At 35.8% G+C, this 21,113-nt stretch overlaps 1 protein-coding gene across 1 annotated transcript in view; it reads left to right on the top strand.

The window, feature by feature from the left end:
• USP10 (ubiquitin specific peptidase 10) overlaps positions 1-20,481 on the top strand; it is a 52,762-nt gene extending 32,281 nt beyond the window's left edge. Inside the window, exons 5-14 of the mRNA XM_037408774.1 lie at positions 3,605-3,696; positions 5,252-5,361; positions 5,850-5,905; positions 7,303-7,406; positions 8,138-8,237; positions 9,514-9,694; positions 13,286-13,451; positions 15,524-15,668; positions 16,897-16,962; positions 19,363-20,481. Of these exons, the coding sequence (XP_037264671.1) occupies positions 3,605-3,696; positions 5,252-5,361; positions 5,850-5,905; positions 7,303-7,406; positions 8,138-8,237; positions 9,514-9,694; positions 13,286-13,451; positions 15,524-15,668; positions 16,897-16,962; positions 19,363-19,550 (1,208 nt within the window). The 3' untranslated portion in view covers positions 19,551-20,481. The remainder of the gene's footprint in view (positions 1-3,604; positions 3,697-5,251; positions 5,362-5,849; positions 5,906-7,302; positions 7,407-8,137; positions 8,238-9,513; positions 9,695-13,285; positions 13,452-15,523; positions 15,669-16,896; positions 16,963-19,362) is intronic.
• The last annotated feature ends 632 nt before the right edge of the window (positions 20,482-21,113 follow it).

Genomic DNA, 21,113 nt, shown 5'->3' with positions numbered 1-21,113 from the left:
AGATAGTTGATACTGTTTGATTCAACCTGCAAAGTTCTGTGGTTTATTAAGTCCTCAAATTTAAACAACAGCTGCATAAGAGAAGGAGATAAAGATCAGGGGTAGAAAATAAATAGATAAACAAATTCCATGTTAATCTTGATGTGAAAAAAGTACTAAAGAGTCAATTTTAGCAAGTGGCTGAGGTATGTGATGAGGAGCTTTACTGGCAACGCTAGTGAACAAATTAAAGGAACTTCTGAAGCAAACTATGAGCCATTGATGTTTATTTGGCAAAACTCAAGGCAGATAGTATCAGAATGGTAAAGAAGTGCAGCATTTAAACATTTAGAAGGGACAACCATACTAAGTATACACCTTAGCCTAATGTAGATGCTAGGACAAACATTGTAATAATTAATTTTAAGGGATAGTAAGATTATAAATGGTCCATATTTGTAAAAAAAATAAGATTGTCTTTTAGGCTTCACTTGCCGTGTTTTTACAGTTACTACCCTCTGATGGTCGTTAATAATACCTTAGTGTTCTAAGTAAGCTAGGGAAATAAGTGATTGGAAAACTAGCTATTTTCTGAGTAGTCTCTTAACCTTTTTTGGTAACTAGGGAAAATTTCGGTGGGACAATCTAAAAAGATTTTTCTGAATGATTTTTTTTCTTGCAGTGTTTGTGGATGATGGAATTAACAGTGCACGTGAAATTTGTTTACGGCAGGCAGAATTTCAGATGAGTCGAAGAACAGAAACATTTTAAGATCTGACTAAATCTGGAGTGATTTTAAATTAGAAGGAGAGGAATCCAATAAATGCAAGTATGGAAGGGCACGCCAGAGCAGAGATCAAATGCAAGCATACACTATGAAGAACAAATGGTTGGTTATAGTATTAGAGAATAAAAAGATCTAGAAATTCTAGGGAGTTGATAAGTGTCCTTAGTAAAGCTAATGATGACAAAGTGGGGTTTTTTTTCCCAGTGTGTTAATAATGCCTATTTCCATGGAAAAGAACTGTAATTCTGTCATTGCTACTGAGGACTTGAGGAAAGTGCCAATATTTGGTCATTACTTCTCAAGGAAGATATAATAGTGAAGCAGTGAAAATGGATTTGAAAGATTTGTAAGATTTGAAAACCATACTTTTTTGGCAACCATGGAAAATTTGGATTTACTTTGTCTCAGATGAGATTGTTGGAGTGATCCTGGATGTAACTTCAAAGGTCGTAAAGTGATTCACTGCTCTCCCAAGACTGTAGTGAACAAGGCAAGAATTACTTTAATTTGTAACAAGGTGTTTCAGTGTTACATAGTAGAAAATTTTTCTCCTTGATAAAGCCAGATAAGCACTAGAGCATGTAGTTGTGGAATGGAGGTGTGCAAGGTTTGGGGCTTTTTATAAACAACTTCAGAAATCTAGCCTAGCGTACGAGCAGACTTCATTCTTGCAGAAACTGTGATTTTGTGTAGGGTTATCCAGCAGTGTCCTGGCCTTTTTTATCACTGTCCAGATTTGAAAAAAAAAATCTGTGTGACATATTTACTCAATAATGGTCTCAAGCTAAGTTTAAATAGCTAAGTTGTAACACGTCTTCAGCATGGAGACTATGTCCACATGGTTGCTGTTGCCTTAGATTTTGGATTTGTGTTGGTCAGGGAGTTACTGTGGTGTGTTGGGGGTTTTTTTTGGTTGGTTGGTTGGTGTTTTTTTTTTTTTTTTAATTTGAAAGATATTTGTAATAACACCCACCTGGTGAATGAACATTATCAAAATGTTTTCTGTTTACCAACAGAAATTTCTAAACATGATAATATTGTTCTAAATAAGTTTTCAAATCAAGGCCTTGTTTCACAAGTCAGCATCCACCAAAATGTGAATTCTTTCTGGTTAGTGACATGTGCTTTATAACAGGCTTTCAAATTTTAAGAAAGTTTTCTCATGATTGTAAGTGTGTTTTTCTTCTGGTACTCTTGCAAAAATTTTCAGTTGTGTAAATGAGAGATGTGACGTGAAAATCTGGTATCGAATGTAATTGCTGTACACATAAAGATAATTCTTTATGTTAAAAGAAACAAAACTCACCATAATTGCTCTAGGCACTGTTTACAAAGTGGTTTTATGACCACAAGAGGATGCTAGAGGTCCTAATAAATGTTTTATTTAGTATGATAGAAAAATGGGGGAAAATACAGTTAACCTAAAAAGTTATTTATAGACGTTAAAAATAAACACGATTTTTGTTATTTTTATTCTAATTTTCAACAGTGCTTGGTTATACTAACAAAGTTTGTATGTGTGAACGTTTCAGACTTTGCTTTAACAGTATGTTCTGAAATACTCGGGCATTGATAATAACAAATTTCAACACTTACAGAAGAGTTTTCATCTGCATCTGTGCTAGGTGCTAATGTCTTCCCTTTTACATCTTTTTGCCATCTGCCCTTTTGGATGTCAGGTTCTTTATGTAATATAAGGCTGATATATAAATATTTTCCAGGTTTTGGCATGCTTTTATTTGATTAGAATTGGTGGTGTCAGAGCGAGATATGTTTGTATAGGTAAAGAGAGGGTTTGGAAGTAGAACAACATGGATTTTGTTTGCAATTCTGCCACCTCCACTGCTTAGTCACAGCTTTGTGCCTCTTTTTCCACCTATGTCACATTACTTTGTCTGTTTAGGAGTCTTTCTAGCTAAAACACTGAAGTTTATGCAGTGTAGCTTATCAGGACTTTACAGGTTCTCACATTTATTATAAAAGTAACCAACCCTCTTAGTAGACAATTGCTGTGTTTATTTACATTTTTTTATTTTGTCTTGTATCCTCTTGTCTGTATTTTGCAAATTTGAAATATACCAGATCAATATTTTCTTTATAAACAGTTTTTATTTAGGTACCTAAATAACAGGTCAGGCTTCCTGGAAAAACTCCCCCTGTTGCTCTCAATTTCATAACTTATTTATGCACAGTGGTTTCTAATTTTTAGACTTGGGCCATTGGTGAAGGTTTTGAAAGCAGGAAAACAATAGGGATTGTGTTATGTAAGCCTGTTATCTTGTAAATTTTGGAAGTCTTAACTTAGCAGATAAAACATACTGTTCCAAAGCTCATGTTAACGTTTGTCTGTCCTAAGATTGCACTAACATATTTTTGTTGTAAGATAATGAATGTTGAAACTTGTAAACTGAGGCTGCTATATCAGCTTCATCTCTCTTCAAAGCAGAAGAATCTGGGAGATACCTCATAAAATTGGTGGTGAGGGTTTATAGCTAAAAAGATATTTTTATCTATGTATGTATCTATGTATCTGTAAAATTAAAAGTATCTGATTTTAGGAGAAGAAAGAACAAATGTCTTCTAAATTTTGAAATTACAGTGATTAGTTTTTGAACCAGCATCCTCCTGACCCACATACCAAGATGTCTTCAGTTGAAGAAGTGTGTCTGATTTGAAATGTGAGCAGTGTTTACATGGAGCAAAAATTATTTGCTGAAGTTTCTGGGGATCTTGTTAATAATTGCTTTGAATTATTTTGTAATGAGTCAACAGATACTTGTTTTGATGGCTAGCATGTACATTTTGTTGACGCTTAATTTACTATTTCTCATTCTGCAGAAATACTGGAAAATGTAAGACTAATACATAAACCAGTGTCTTTGCAACCACGAGGGCTGATCAACAAAGGAAACTGGTGCTACATCAATGCTGTATCCTTACCTGGGGAAAAATTAATACACTTAAGTTAAAATCTGTATATTATATCTGTCAAAACTTTTTCTGGATTATTCTGGTAAGTATTTTATAAAAGTCTTTGTCTTCCCATATCCTGCTACCGTGGTTAAAATGTTTAAGGATAGCATCTAGAAATCCAGGGGTATTTTGGATCATTGAACCTTGTGTCCGGGGTTCCCCTGCGGTTGGCTGCACGCTCCTGTTTGCAATTCGTCTCTTACCTCTGTCAAAAGATTCCAGAACTGTAACTTTCTCATGACTGAAAATCTTCATGTAACTTCTAGTTATATTTACTCACGACTCTTTGAGGATCAGCTTAAGTGGTTATTTCTCTTTTGTGCTTGAAGTAAGTATTCTTACTTTTAGGCTGCTTTAGCACTTTGGTTAGTGGATCATTTGGTTTTCTGTTGAGCAGGCTATTGCTGGCCTGTAACTTCCGTAAACGCAGTGTTTAAAATAATCCTTTTACAACAGGATGGAAGATTAGCGTGGTCTTAAATGTATTAGAATTGTATTCCCCTGCAAAAATAACTTTTACCTTGGGTAACAAAAATCTTCCTCCTTCAGCGCTGCGTTATGATAAGTTTTATTAATAATAGCTTTGTATTAATATATGTACATCTCCTGTATTAGCAGTGGCTCACTGCCAAGTGATAATTGGGATGCTTCTGTTTTGTCTGCTAGTACTGCTAGTGAAAACTACGCAGACCAATTTCAAGAGTGATTGAGGCAGAACCTACCTAGTAACCTATTTCCAAACCAGCAATTGTGCTTTAAACTTCAACTTTTATGTTAAATAACCAGTTCTGCACTCCTTTGGTTGTGTGTATTGGCTCTGATTTTTTCAGTCTTAAAACACTACGTGGGAATTTATTACTCAATTTTTGCACACTAGGAATGAAGTTAATGTCTCCTTCTAGCTTGAGATCACTGCCTTTTTTGTCATATCCCTGCCCCTCCGGTCTTTTGATTTCCTCTGTTCACTGTTTTTGACAAGTAGAATAGATTTTGATGTTTTCAAAGTATTTTCTCCCAGCATACACTGTAGTTCTGCTGGTTGCTCCAAACTCTTCTTTACATTGCAGAATGTTTTACATCACAGCAGATTCTTTTTTGATTTGGCTGAATCATCACCTTTGACTGTCAGCTGGATTCTTCCATTCTTTTCAGAAAACATGTTGCAGGTTATCACTTGCTGGTTTTCAAATGGTTAATTTTATAAAGTCTTTCCTACGAAAGTTCTTTTCCTCTCCTGTTCCTAGACTAAGTGTTGCCTTACCCTTTTAATTGAAGCTTTTGACATTATTAGTGTTGGTGAAATCACTGCGTGTTACAAGATGCCAGGGCTTTTTACTACAACTTCTGTACATTATTAATGTTGTGATAACAGTCAGTCCATCTGTTCCGATTTAGCGATTGGATCGATCTACATAAGTTAGCTTTGTTTTGCATATAATTGTAAATATAGTTGAATATTTGGTTAATATGCAGATTACATTTTCTGAATATTTCCTTAATGCCCCTGCATAGACCCTGCAAGCCTTGGTTGCTTGCCCTCCAATGTATCATTTAATGAAGTCCATTCCAATGTATTCAAAATCGCAGCGGCCGTGTACCTCAACACCAATGATAGACAGTTTGTAAGTAGCTTGTTAAAAAGAAAACTAAAATATCTATGCTCTGACTAAGCTCATTCAGAAATACCTAACAAATAATTGTTTACTGCAATTGTTGAAAGTTGGTATGTATCCACAAGTCTTCCTTTGTGTGGATTTTTTTTTTTTTTTTGGTCATATGTAATGAACTTGGTATTTTACAACTGCTTGACCAGTCAAGGAAGATAGTTCCTGTTCCCTGAGGAATATCGGTTTTAAATAAGTGTTTAATATGCAAAAATAAACTGTGAGAGTCGCAAGAACTAACAAGAGTACCTTGGTTTCATTAGCAATGATCAGGTTAATTCTTATGTCTGAACTTTACTCAGACTTCATTATGATACTCTTCAATTTTTTTTTTATTTTTTTTTTGTTATTGGCAGTCAGTAATGACGATGATCTAATGTTATTATTTGTCCTTCTAAGTCTTAGCTTGCTGCTCATGTCTAGTTGTTCCTTCCATTCTGTTTCAGTGTTCGTTTAATGAATGAGTTCACTAATATGCCTGTACCTCCTAAAGCAAAACAAGGTGAGTGGGAATAGGGGGAGAAAACTTGTAAAATCATAAGAAAGTTTTGGGGGAAGGATCCACGTGGTGTGACGTACTCAAGACCTTTAAGTACTGGTGCTTTGATCCCCTTCGTGGGTCTTTGGCCTTTTGGGGTTTACTGAAACCTTAAAAAGTTTGCTGCCACTTTTCTGTCAGTGTTACACTTTTTCTTACTGGTGGTTCATGTCAAGAAGTCATAGATGTTGCACCTTACGTTGTTTTTTCTTCTATTTCGTCGACCAAAGGTGCAAGTACAGTAAGAATAGTTGTTGTTGATAGTTAGGTTAACTGTTAAGATATCTTCTAAGAACATGCCTGTTCTAACAAAATCTTTTACTCCGCCTCCTTCGTCTGCATATTTCCAGCTGTTTTATCAGCTTGCTCAATTCTGTCATTCTTCCTTAAGTACTAAACACGTTAATTGGGAACAAAATGGGACCATAGTAGGTCTCTAGCAGTTTGAGATTGCCTGCAGGCATGTTATCATGGCTTTTAATTCCTCTCCATCCTATACACTGTATCAATATGAAAAGCCTTGGAAGTAAGATTCTTGCTAATAAGTGTTTAGGATTAGTGATGATGCATAGTGAGGAATAGAACATTTTTTGATGCAAATTAATTATCTTGTAGGCTTCCTTTTTTTTTTAATCTCTAAACCAAGTCTGTCATATTACCGACTTACAAAAAACAATTTCAGGAATGTGTTTATGTAACATTATAAGAAAATATCATGAGGAGCTGGTTGTTCCAGTGATTTCCAAACAGTTCAGACATTTCTGTGGTTTGCTGCTTAAGTTTTGTTTCTGTAAAACAAATCTTACTGTCTTATGCAACTTATTATACTAGTAGGTCATTTTATTATGTTGTGTAGTTTTCAAATATAGTTTCTGGGGCCTTGTATTGCCATTAAGTTGAACATGCTGTCAAATGATTTCTTGTTTGTTTTTTGTTTTGTTTTTCTGCAGTGAAGAAAAGTGATCTATTAGAATTACAGATATATAAAATATTTAAGGAAGTGTTCTTTGAATACAAAAGAAGTACAAAAATTTAACTAGAACTAGAATTGATCTTTTATGATGGCTGTGGATATTCTTGTTAATCTTCAGAGTGTTGACTGTAGAAAGAGTACTAACTCCTAGACAATCTGTAAGTTTATGTAGGGTGATGTAGGATGTTTTTTTTTTTAAAAACGTGTATGGATAAAAGGGTTGTATCTCATGAATCCTGAGCTAGAGTCATTAAAATTGGAATAAAATTATTAGTAAGAAATGATTTTGGATTCCAAAATCTAATGAAGTGTGAAGATAATGTTAAGGTATAATGTAGAAAAACTTGTATATTTTGTTATTTATATGTACTTCTCTTTTGCCTTGCAGCTTTAGGTGATAAAATTGTTCGAGACATCCGACCAGGAGCTGCCTTTGAACCTACATACATTTATAGACTTTTGACGGTTATAAAGTCAAGTCTGTCAGAAAAGGTGTGACTTAAAAAATTTCTACTTTTGTGGAACAATGTAAAGCCATACATCAGGTTCTAAATACCGCTAAAATCACCTAGCTGATCATTCATTCTAATGAAGCTAGACTGTCTTGAGACTTATAGGAGGATGCTAATTACAAGTTTGGCGGTTTGATACATCAGAATAATGAAAAAATTACTATGGGAATGGAACATCTCTTTTTATAAAGAAGATACCTATTGATTTGTATTTAAGAAATGGGCAGTTGTTCGTTTCTGCTTGGAATGGTTGAAGATCCACAAAGACCTCAAAATACTATTTCAGGTTTTGCCTCAATTTAAAGAAAAGATAATAGTTCAAACCATCTTTTGATTTGGCCTTGGTTTGACGGCAACTTTCAATATTACTTTGGAAAGACATAGGAAAAAAAATTAATTACCACCTTGCATGTTAAAAGGAATTTGTAATGATAAGAACACAGAAATGCTTGTTTTCAGGTCAGGCTTATGTGTGTACTTACTGCTTATGGCAGGTTACCAATTCATGTGTTGGTTCTTTTTGAGCTGGTTAAAAATGAGGGGTTGTTACAGCAAAATTTAAACTTTGTTTGACTTTACAACTTAGACTGAGTAGTTGGTAAATCAGCTAAATTAATAGGTGAAAGTTAGATGTTCCATGTCGTGAACCTTCTGTTAGAATGAAAGCATGAAAATGTCATACAATAATTAACCCCCCCACTTTTTATTCAGGGCAGGCAAGAGGATGCTGAAGAATACTTGGGATTTATCCTCAATGGACTACATGAAGAAATGCTGACCCTAAAGAAACTTCTCTCTCCACATAATGAAAGTTTGTGGATTTTTTTTTTTTTTTTTTGTAGCAAACTTTAATTTCTTTCCAATATTTTACTTTTCCTTTTTTTTGGTAGTGATTCTGTAATACAGAGCGATGTTTGGAACAGATGTTGAGACAGGGATAGAATGCCATGTTTTAGGGGGCTCAAGAGACATTGACAAGTAATATTTTGTTAAAATTTGTCCAAAGGATGCAATGAGGCCATTCTGTCCAATTTACAAATGATCCAAAGTGTTACTGGGTATCTGGAAAAGCATTATCATTCTGAGCAACAGTAAGTCATATACCTGGTCCTCCTAAACACCAAATTGCTGTATTACAAATTTGTGCTGAGGTCAACTCAGTATTATTTGAGGATAAGTCAATTTGACTAGTTTTAAGCATAGGTAGTTGGTCTGCCATTCATAAGACCTGCAATGTCAGTTGTTTACTGGGGTTTTGGCTCTTTCCATGGTAGTTCAAAAATACATCAGTGTGTTTTTTCACTGATCTTTAAACCACTGTTAAGATCTTTTTTTGAAGTGGAAACTTCTAGACTAATGGCTGATTTATATCTAATATAAACCAGAACGTATTAAATTATTTTCAAATGCTTACTGACCAAGTTGGAGAAAAATTTTCTTTGGAAGAAGTATCAGAATTTCTGTGCAGGGTAAAGTGCCATTTTATTTTACAGTGGCTTTACGTTTGGGTCCCCTAATAAAAATGAAACACAACACTCTTAGTCTTAGCCAAGTATAGAATTAAGATCACTAGTTACCCAATTTCTCTTTAGTAGGGTAAATTTTTTATGATATAAAATGATCATTCCATATTTTGTTTTTTAGCTGTGTGCAGTTTATAGCCTCCTGACTTTGGCACTTGCAAAGAAAATATTTGCTAAGCCTTGGGTTCCCTGTAAAATATCTGTGCAGAAAAGGAGTTGTATTTAATAATGGCATAGTTATGTTTCCAGAATAACACTTGACTTTCTAATTTTCTACCCCATAAATTTACAACTAAAAATATATGAAACTTTGCTAGAAAACTACATCTGTTTACATACAGTCATCAGTAAACTGCATACTGTTAATACATAGATGAGTCCAGTTATGAGTGACCCTAGAATATACTTTTTCTCATTTGCTTTCTCAAATCTGTGATCTATAAAAACATTTATCCTCTGAAAATTATTTGTATTGGGTCTTCTGCCTTTCGCATTCTTTATCTGCATACATGTTTTATTTGTAAAAAAAAAAATCAATGCGTTTTTTATCTTCTTCACTTTAAGAACTCTCAGTGTCCAATGGCCCTGAGGCTCAGACTGTTCATGAAGAGGAGGAGCAAGATGAGCAAGGGGAAGGCAGTGAGGATGAATGGGAGCAAGTGGGACCTCGCAACAAATCATCAGTCACTAGACAGGCGGATTTTGTTCAGACTCCAATTACTGATATTTTTGGTGGTCATATAAGGTGCAGTACTTTTTCGTAAAAGTTGTTGAAACTTTAGGCTGCTTTGCTCTGCTTTGTTTTCTGTGTTTTTCACCATTATTGGCTAGTTGGATGGAAGAGACTGTTTCATACTTTGTTCAGGCCAGGAGAGGTGAACTTTCTCCCATGAAACATTTATTATGCAGGGAGAGAGTTACAGAAGATGGACCAGGATGATCAAAGGATTGATCATATGATTCTGACTTTACTGTAGAGTGAATCTTTTTAAGTGTCTTGAAAGAACAGACTGTTCAGAAAACAAAAGCCCTGAACTGCATACAGCGAAAGCGTTTGATATATGTATGCTTTATATATGAATGTCTAAGAATTCCAAAGAACTTTATAGCTACCTGGTTTTTTGTGACCTCTTGACTTATTTTGTAAATAAGGATACTAAGGGATAATGAGATTTGCTAAGAGTTAAATCTGGCCAGTGAAATAATAAAATAAAAAATTGTACACTTTTAGTTAGTTAGACACTTATGCTTCCCAGAAGCAGGAAAGTTATGTGTAATAGTTTAATATTAAAGGCCAAAGAAGTTTGGAAAAATGTAAATTACTACAAGATGTTACAGGAATGAAAAGAATGTGGGACATTACATATATTCAGGTCTGATAGCAGATCAAGGCAGAAAGTAGATACTGGAAGAGTATTTTTTTGGAAAGGAAGCCTCCTGACTTGTTTGGAGAAATGTGTAATTTAAAATGAAAGCAAGGTAAACACTTGTGAAAAACATGTTCCAAAACAAAAGTGCTAGACTGGAAGAATTATTTTTAAATTGGAGACAGACACTTAATTGCTAGTATTTGACTCCCTGTGTTGCCCTGTGTTGCCAGGTCTTCAGTCTAGAGGTGTGAATAATGTGGGCTAGTGCCTTCTGCCTGTGAAATGCATTGAAGTTATTCTTCTGGGATTTGAGTCAGACAGCTGACAAATAAAATGATACTTTCTGTAGAAATTGGCAGACAGATGTTTGTATGTATTGATGGAATTCCACATTGTTGATGTGTTCATGAACCCCAGGTATTGTTAATACCCTTAGCATATCTGTCACAGCTAGAATTGTGTAGATCTCTCCTGATTCCATTAAGTTTTAAATTACGAATACCAAGAGAATGCTTGTCTTCTGTGGAGGTCCACAGAAGGTGACGTAAAGCAAAGGTAATACTGAAAAAAAGTAAAAGCTTGCCCTGACCAACAGAACCACAGGGTGCAATCCAGCATCTGTTTTCTGCTGTCACCACATCACATAATTGTGCCTCCAAACCAGGTCACACAATTTACTGCAGAAACAGTATCCCATGCGATGTTGGAAAGCTTCATCTTCTGAGGCTGAGGGTGGAGATAGGAAGGATTGAATACAGAATTGCCGGTCTATTTCCACTACAGGAAGGCATCAGAAATTGGAAAAATTAAATGGAAAAAGCAGCTAGGAAAACATGGTTTGAATTGGCATCTTTTGGCTTGGGAAACTTTAGGCTGTCCTCTTGAGGCTTTAAGTGTCTATTAAATGCCCCTTTAAGCACAGTTGCTTAAAAAATAACAAACGGAAAAAAACCCCAACAACAACAAATCAGAAGGGCTGCTTTAGGCACTGTGAGGCTTAAATGTGTAAGTATGAAGATACACAGTTCTATCAGGGTCTGGTTTGCCTGTGTGCAGGAGTCCCTTTTGACTTCCAGCTTGTGTGAATTTCAAATATTTGTTATGCAAGCTAGCTCACAAGTCAGTTAAAGTCTGCTAAATATTTCCGTAAGTAGTACCAACTTTTCCCTTGAAGTGCACTGTTGTGTTTTTTTATTTTAAACAATTACATTGTTGTAGCTTAAGCAGGATAGCGATGGGCAGTGCCTGCTTTCCTAAACAATTCTTGCTGTACAGTTCTTACTGTATCCAAGGATAATTATTCATAGAAAATTATGCATGACCAATTGATTTTTGTAATTATTCTAGTGATACTGTCACAGAAAATCATAGTTCAGCAAAAGTTTTGCTGTTGAGTCAACTTCTGCATATCTTTTTGAAAAAAATGTTTTGAAGAGATGTTAAATTTAATTTCTAATAACTTAAAAAAAAAATTCCTCAACATTTTCTTTTCAGAATATTATTGGTATTATTAATTTCTAACACATGGACTTGAAAACAGTTGAAGTTGTTAGCGTTTTTCTGTTGATTATTGCACTAAATGGTTAGCTTAAAAAGGGTTTAGGAAGTGTATCCAAAAGCAGCAAGACTTACACAGTGAAGCGCTTGTTTGTTGAAACACTATGCTTTCCATGTGTTAAAGGTTTTGTCCTTAAATATAGCCAAGGAGGAAGTGTTAAACAAATAAAGATGCTACTGTTTTTCATACGCTCTTATTTCCTCTAAAGGTTATATATTTGCCAACATAAAGATGCATTGGCTTTCTCTTGGTGCTTCAGGGCTTTGCCTGAGCCAGAGGGGCAGTTTTGATAGGAGTTTGCAGTACAGGCATTAAAGCTCTATGTTAACATTTCATACATGACCTGGAGAAATGTCAGCATGGCTACTAGATTAGAGCTGTGTTAATTATCTTACTGCTTTCAAGCTTTGTAAGGCTCAGTGTAACAACATAATAAATTAATTATTTCTTTGGCTGTGTGAAAGCACGTTTTTATAGCAGGTGAGGCTTCTTAATGTTAATACCTCTTTCAGAATAATAAAAAAAAATAATTCTTGAGCCATGTTTGATGGTTTTAAGTTTCCAGCAAATTCTTAAGAAAAATGAAAATCAGGAAGAGTCCACTTAGTGCAGTGATGTTGTGGCTGAAGCGTGTACTCTCATTGCACAGAACAATGATCACCAAGGGAGGCTACTTAAAGGGTGCAACTGAATACACTTCAAACAAAAACAGAAACCAAAAAAACCCCCAGGAAATATTTTCATGCCCTAGGTCGTTACTTCTGCCAGTTTTCCGAAAGACTCCAGTTCCTGCACAAAGGAGTACATGGGCAGAGTCTGGACACAGAAAATGATGGGAGGAAAAGGAAATGCCAGTCCTCAGTGGAGCGTAGTTTATATTTCCTGTGGCAAGATTTAAGCAAATAATTTAAAATCACTGTGAAATTGGTTTAGTGAAATGACTAAAAAAATTGGTGTATTTTTATTGGAAGACATGGAATCAGTTGTAGTTTTTACAGTAGAACAACAGTTAGATAAGCACTAGTATTTTGTACTTCTGAAGATCTGTTAGAAAACATAATTTCAAAACTCTTTAACATGAAGAGTCTGGAGATGAATCTTTTTAAATGCCTTATGAAAAATTTCAGTATTTTAAACTTTTGGTATTTATCCAATAACTGTTTTAATCCTTGCATGTATAAAACGATTAAGCTATAATCCCTGTATGCTCTAAGTGGATGTGAAAATCAATCGAATCACAGTAAAGTAGGTTCAGGTGGTTGAAACACGTTTAACCTTTGTATTTGTGTGTGTTGTTTTGGATTAACTATAGTTTGAGTAACGAAGGTAGACTTCATTCTTGCTGGAAGGTTTTGTATTGTTGAAAATTAGTCTGCTTTATTACATTTTAACCTTTTTGTTTCCATAGATCTGTTGTGTACCAACAGAGTTCTAAGGAGTCTGCTACACTGCAACCTTTCTTCACCCTGCAACTGGACATCCAGTCAGACAAGATACGCACAGTTCAGGATGCGTTGGAAAGTTTGGTGGCGAGAGAGTCTGTCCAGGGTTATACCACAAAAACCAAGCAAGAGGTGTGTTCTGTTGACCCCTTTTGACAGTCAAATACTGAACTTTTTAAAAGGGTTTTTGTACAGGTCTTGCTTTACAGATGCTTACTTGAACACTGTTAATTATGTTAACAAAAGAGGTACCAACCTTTTCAAAGTGTCCTGCAGCGGTAAAATATGTTACAATTGAACACATGTACTGAAAGGAAGAGAGCTAACCCTTACACAAAACCATGCCTTTAAATAGGTGCTTTTTGAGTTGTAGTAATTGGTTGGAGATTTTACTGGAGTATATATTACATTAACGGGGTGAACTGTCATAGTAACACGTACTATTATGAGTAAAATAGCTTTTAGCTGATCTTATTGTACTGATGCCTGGGGATTGCCAGATGTTCTTGATAAAGGAGCAGCTCTTCAGCGTATGGTCTAGTTTTAAGAAGAAAATTCTTGTTAGCAGAACACTTGCATGGTTGTGTGGCTATCTTCGATGGGTTTTGATTTACGCATTTCACTTAAAAATAATAAAAAATTAATTGATTGTAGGCCTGAATAGAAGTCCATCTAGAACCTTACTAAAACATGTAACGATCACTGTCTTTCTCTCTGGCTTAATAATCTGAAGTCTTTCAATAGCCAGTAGCACCTCCATCCAGTGTCCTTGGCGCTTTGTAGTTGACTGGTTTGCAGTACACAGCCCTAAAAAACCCCAACTTGTCAGTAATATTATACTCAGTTTTAGGTCATCAGTTCAAAAAAATGTTCTTCACAGAGAATATCTGGAAAACAATAATCAAAATGGATGGCAGTGTAAGTTGTGATGTAAAAAGAGCCAATAAGGGGGAGCAGAATCAAGAGGAAAAAACATGAACATAGGGAGATGGAACCCAATGTATAATATGTCAAAGGCTGCCCTGAAAAGGAAGAGATGATTTGTCTCAGTGATACTCAAACAGTAAGTAGGAATCAGACCTACTCTAGGTGCTTGTGGAGTTGTCCTCACTGCTTTAAGAGAATACTGGAGAAACACCAGTTATTTACACAGATTGTTATAATTGATTCAGAGGGGATGGAGTAAGAAGACCTTCTGAGATCTCCAAGCCCTGTGATTCTCTGTCACTTTTAAGTACCAGGACATTTTATTCTGTATTCTCATGCATCTCTGCATTTTTTTTTATTGTCTTTTTCAAATAATACCATACGTAATAGTAATAATTGCAATAGAAAAATACTTCAAAGGAAGAAAAGCAAACTTTTGACATTTACAGTTTGAGAACTCCTGATACAGGGTAAGAAATTAAACTTTTTCCCACACTAAGGTATTGCCTTGCTTCTTACGGTGCACATCGGTGAAGAGCATCATCTCTGGAGTGCATGGACTACTTGGATGGAAATGTTGGGTACACTGTTCATAATTTCTTTCAGTAGGCTAGGATAGAAAGAGGCTCTTGAGGTGTAGATGTTCTCTGATGTGCATTTTTGTGTCTGTAAGTTTTCTGAATAGTCCACATGAGAACATGCTTAAAGGATGGACCTTTTTATTGAAAAGCTGAAGATGGATAGCTGAAACTTGTATGCGTTGTGTACTTGGAGTGTTGGGCAACATTTATTTCTCCAGTTATCTTCCATGTGAAAGAAACGTTTGCAATGCAAACTCATCGTGATTTGCCACATAGATTTTTGTTTTGCTAGTCATTCATTTTTTGTTTTTTACTGCAGATGGGTTTAACTTCTTTATTGACAATCCAGTGTTCAGCTATGAGGTGTGGAAGAAATGGGTGTTCAAATTAGGTGCTGGAGGTTTGGTCTGGCTTATATTTTAGCGTCTGAGTGGAAATACAAGCATTCTAACATGTTACATTCTACTAAAAGTATTGAGTTCTCCTGTAAGACAGCACTTTGGTTGAAGGTCCAGTGTGCTTTCAAGTCATATACTGCAGAGTTTATCATAAATTAATATAATAATAACAAGGAATCCGTGATTTTTTTTCTGGTAGTGTATTTAATTTTAAATATTTATTCCTCTCAAGGAGTAATTTTGAGCATTTAGCATAAAATGACAGATTTTCATCACCTTTGTTCTCTGTGTGTGTTAGGTGGAGATCAGTCGAAGGGTGACACTAGAAGAACTCCCACCTGTTCTTGTTTTACACCTCAAGCGGTTTGTGTATGAGAAAACTGGTGGATGTCAGAAGCTTATCAAGAATATTGAGTATCCTGTTGATCTGGAAATTAGTAAAGGTAAAGACTTATAAACACAAATTTCCAGTTTTTAGGGAAAAGATAATGTGTTTCCGAGGGGGTATCTGTTTGTTTTCCAGTTTTGTTCATTCTTGTGCGCAAGACTTCATCTCCATTGTTGCTGGAAACAGCAATCTGGATGAGTATCTTGTATGCATCTTTTTTCTTTTGTTTTTTTCCTCCCCTTTCATTGCCCCCTGAATAAAATGAATATATTTGGATTTCTGGGTTTGTCTTGCCCAGCCTGATACTGCCTGTATATGAGATTGGGCATCCATTTTGCAAAGAACATAATGGCAGAAGATCTTAAAACTTTTGGGACAACCTGGACATTGGGCTGGTCAAATAGGGGCTTCCTGCCCGTAGGACTGCTGAGGACAAATATCGGAAGTGATCCTGTTGAATGAGGAGTATATCTGTCCCTATACAAGGCTGTCGCCAAGTAATACTAGATATTTTTATCTCAGATTTCATTCAGAGAATTTGCAAATTGTTGTAATAAACAGTGGCTGATGAAAGGAAACTGGTGTTTTATAGAAAATGCAGCCTGGAGGTAGACAAGCCATAGTTCAGAGGTTAAACAACAAATTTCTTTCATTTAACAAGTGTCTTGAGGTACTGATTTTTGAAAGGTGTGAGCTGGCATATAATCCAGCATCTGAAGCTTGCCAAAGGAAACGAGTTTTGTTTTGATCTGAGTAATTGACTGTTAGCCAGCCAGTAGCACAAATAAAAAAATCGAGTAATGATGACTCATATCTTGAGATATGTATCTTATCAGACAGTACCCTTTTGTTTTACTTAATATTTTATTTTTTAAATTTCCTTAATATAGATTTGTAGAACTAGTTCGGTTTGCCTTGACTGACAAAAATTACTTGGAATCTGAAATTCATTTTTGTCACTGTCTGACATCAGGAATGAAAAGAAAAGAATAAATAGTCTGATGTTTTGACCCCTCCTTTTTTTTTTTTTTTCTTTTCATTTTTTTTTTGGGTGGTATTTTAAAACCTTCCGTAAATATTAGTGTTCGGCAAACCTCGAAATTTATTCCCTTGGTTGTGAGGTATTGGAACCATCACCATTCTTTAAAGGCTGTATAATACATTTCAATTAAACTTTCCCCTTTATCGTAGTGGTGGTTTCTCCAAGAAACAATTGATCCTTTTGAAACTGAATTTTTAAACTTGCTAACTATTGCCTTTGTGACTTTTTTTTCCTCCTCCAGAACTACTATCTCCTGGTGTGAAAAGTAAAATTTTTAAAGGCCAAAGAACCTACCGGCTCTTTGCAGGTATTTTGTCTATATGCCTCTAGCCCCTGTACTGAAAATACAAATTCTGCATATAGAATTCTAGAAACACTGAAGTTTCGTGGATTATATAAAATACTTTCTTTTAGATTACAGTGAGGTAGCTTGTGGGTGTCAAATTCTTGGGTTTGGTGGTGGGGTTTTTTTGTGTATGTGCATATACATATATATTGTTACGTCTGTATTTATATATCTCACTGATCCAGCTTTGTGGAACAACAGTGTTCTGTAACAGACCCACCCTGAAAAGTATCAACAGTAGCTGAAATACAGCTGCAATACAACTGGACCTAAAATATACCACATATTCTCAGTTCTATGTGTCTTTGGAGATGGCTGTTTGAATGCTGGCTTTGCATCCCTTTGAACCCTCAGGACGAGTATTGCTGGCAGGGTATGAATAGCGTATTGTAGTGGAAAAGTTTAACTTGGAGGAGACGATGATTTTTGTGTGAGGAAACAATGTTTTTAAGAGTATCTGTGATGTATATGAAATAACCTAAATGGGTAGTTAAGATTGGAAGCTCATGTAAGGATTCAGAAGCAGCATTTTAATCTTGAATAAAACAGCCTCTGGGCAGTAATGAATTTCTTGAAGTTGAAAACTCCTACACAGTTTACGATTTGCACCTGCTTGTTTGTGTTGGCGTCAGGAGAACATAATAAACTGGAGAACCGGCAGTCTTGCCTTCTGCATCACCAAATCTGTGCCAGTGCTGGTGGCCTTATGTGACTGGGTGGTTTGGATCCAGTGTTGTGACCGCTGAGGTTGCAGAGGGAAATAGCTTACCTGTCTCTTGTGGAAATTCAGGACTGTTTCTGACAGTGGTTGTTTTTTGTGTTGGTTTTTTTTTTTTGTTTTGTTTTTTTTTTTTTTTAATTGATAGTGGTTTTCATGGGATGAGTTTAGACAGTGTATTTAAGGTGGCTTGAAGAAGGTGCATTACCGCTGTAATTTTTTTCTAACTTCATCTGTGGAAAAATGCAATACTTCAGTCCTCTGTCAGGCTAGGACTTCTCATCCACAGAAACTGAGCTTGTTAGATGAACTTTAAATTATTAAAATTTATTTTCTATTTTCAAAATTACTAAAATAATTTTGAAGAATTAAATTTCAGGTATCATCCAGGATTTGCCTAAATACTTTGACGATAAATTTTAGAAAGTCAGTAATTCATAATCAAGCTACTGTAAAAAAACTATTTCCTAAATGCCCCAAAATACATGTATGTAGTATAGCCTGTCTTTTTGCTTTGCTTAAGTCAAGTTACTGTAAAATGTTTGTTTTCATAGAAGTATGAAGAAAATCTGAGTAAGCTTGAAGTGTGACTTGTCTGAAAAGAGTGTAAACGATTTCATAGTTACATACTTCTGCTCGTGTGTCAAATATGGCAATTCCTTCTGGGTTTTGTTTATTCTTGTTAAGTATATGGTTAGGGCTCACATGTTCCTAGAAGAAGTTAAATGCAATTTCTTATATGCATCCTTAGAATTACGTACATAAACAGGTCTCATCCGCTCGGAGGCAGTGGCCACAGCTAGCACCGAGAGCTCAGCATTAAGCTTTGAGGTTGGTTTCTGCGAGGAGAGCTGAGATGTCTTTTCTGCAGAACACTTCGAACAACAAGAGATAATTGAGGAAAGAAGCCAGTTTAGATTCTCTCTTGGAAGCAGCAGTGGTAGCAGTTAATCAGAGCTGTTCAGTTTTGTTAAGGTATTTACAGGGAACTAATAAATGTGAAACTTGTAGATTGGTACTTCCACAGAACCTGTTTTCATAATTAAATTGTCGTTAAAATAATGAAAAAAAAAATGGTCAGAGGGGAAATAACTGACTTAGAATTGTAATCAATGCAGTTTGAAAAGTCTAGCCTGATTTTTTTTTAATAGACTACTACATAGTTTTACCTCCTTGTTTTGTTTGTTTTTTACAAATAGTTTCAATAAAACAGTGTCAGCAGACAGAGCGAGCGTGTGGTTTGGAACATCTCGCTAAGCATTGGCAGTACCTGTTGGAGGCTCGGAAGGGTGTGTTGCACTGTTGCACGTGGCCTTTGTGAGGCAAATCCTTCCCAGAAAATCCCCTAGGAAGTTATAAAAAAAACCAATTCAGTGCTTTTCATTCTTAATTGACTTAAACCTTCTTTTAGAATCATGAGATTTGGTGTGCTGGAGAAACATTTCTAGTATTACATAGCATCAAATGTTAGCAAGCAAACACTCAGCACTTAAAGATTCTTGCTTTAGCCAGCTCTTGTCATCTGGCTGAGCCGTGAGTGTGCCGTGAAGAAAGCAATAGGTGACAGTTTGTCGTCTTTTACTTTTTCAGTGGAGATTTAACTATGTATAGTGTATATGTGCATCACGAATCTCTCTTTGCAGTTGTCTATCATCATGGAAATAGCGCAACTGGTGGCCATTACACTACGGACGTCTTCCAAATTGGTCTAAATGGCTGGTTACGCATCGATGACCAGGCAGTCAAAGTGATAAACCAGTACCAGGTGGTGAAGCCGTCTGCGGAGCGCACAGCCTACCTCCTGTACTACCGCCGAGTTGACCTGCTGTGAAACTTCTCCCTTTTACGCTGTGTGTGCAAGATACCTGCTTTGTAGAACGCCAACTATCACTAACATTTTTCTCCTGTACATGCTCTTTTGAGTGATTCTTTTTTCTTTTTTTTTTTTTTCCCCCTTTTTTTCCCCTTTTTTCTTTTCTTTTTTCCCTTGCAACTATGGGATAGAGTGATAAAGGAAACTACCTTGGGTTTGTGCACAACATAGTTTGTGTTGACTTTTGACTTTGCAGAATGAAGTCACTTGGTTGAAAGACTCAGTCTTGTGAATTACAAAAATACACACAAAAAATATTAATCTGAGTTAATGCTGAATCCTAAGATAAGAAAAGGGGATTTGCATTTGATTCCCACTTTCTAATTGCGTAGTAGAAGAAAACCCTGCACCAGCAACAGAACTTGTAGATTTCTGTGAAAATGTTTTATCTTTACTTAAGTAAAAAAAATAAAAAAATAAAAAAAATGAAAAGCGCTCTCTGCTTCCCCAATAGTTTTTGATAAGTGGTAAAATATGAGCCGATGTGTATGAGATGGAAATGGTCCTATGTGCTTCAAAAAAATGTACGAACGTACAAAATGCAGAGTTGCTGGTTCCTGATAGGAAGACACATTTTAATAATTGTGCGATGAGAAACTGCTTAAGTACACATTGCAGATCAAATATTTGGAGTTAAGATGTTAGTCTATATAGATGGGTGATTGTAACTTTATTGCTATTAAGAAATTTCAAACTGCATTTATGCTTCTGTGTACATGAAATTAAAAAAAATGGGCAAAATAATCAAGATTGATATTTCTTTAAGTCTGCTTTGTTTAATTTTGCTGTCTGCTCTCCTATAATGTTGAGTTCCTAATTGTACACAGTTTAGTGATATCTAGAAGTATAAAGTTGTCGCCCATCAATAAAAGTCACAAAGTTGGTTTAAGGTGTGTCTGTGGGTTTTGTTTTTCCTCAAGTGTAAAAAAAACCAACCCTGGGAAACGCAGTACATTGCTGTGCTGCAGTTTGACGAGGGGTAGCTGGCGTTCCCCAGGTGAAGTGTAGATGATTTTTGTTTGTTGTTTTTACAACTTCTTGAAACTTCAGACATGTTCCTATTTGTCACCAAGGTGGAACTGCACTCTGAGCGGGGAGGGACAGGGAGAGGCGATCGGTCAGCTCGGGGCAGGTACAGCGCTGCGGGACGCGGTACTGCCAGGGCAGCCAGAGCAGGGGGCTGGATCCCTGCTGGATCCCACGGGAAAGCCCTGCAGGTTGTGTTTGATTTTTGTTTGCCTTTGACTAAAATACTCCCTTCTTTTGCTGGTTGACTTTTTCATTCACAACTTTGGTAAACTGATCAGCTTCCTGTTGCCTTTCTTGCTCCTGAGGCGACAAAAAAAAAAAAAAAAATTGTTTAATCCTTAATTGGATGCTAGTGGTGTTATGTGCTTATTGCATTGTTGCAGAGGCATTACAGTTGCAAGTGATTAAACACGGATTGTCAGTAAAAGGTTAAACTGTATATACTCTTACCAAATGTGATTCATTTTTTTTTAAAGTGACATTTAGGAAAAA

This window comes from Falco rusticolus, chromosome 15 (assembly GCF_015220075.1).
Source record: "Falco rusticolus isolate bFalRus1 chromosome 15, bFalRus1.pri, whole genome shotgun sequence".
In the NCBI taxonomy this organism is placed as follows: Eukaryota; Metazoa; Chordata; class Aves; order Falconiformes; family Falconidae; genus Falco; species Falco rusticolus.
Note: the sequence above shows the minus strand (reverse complement) of the source record. Positions and strands in the feature narration are given on the sequence as shown.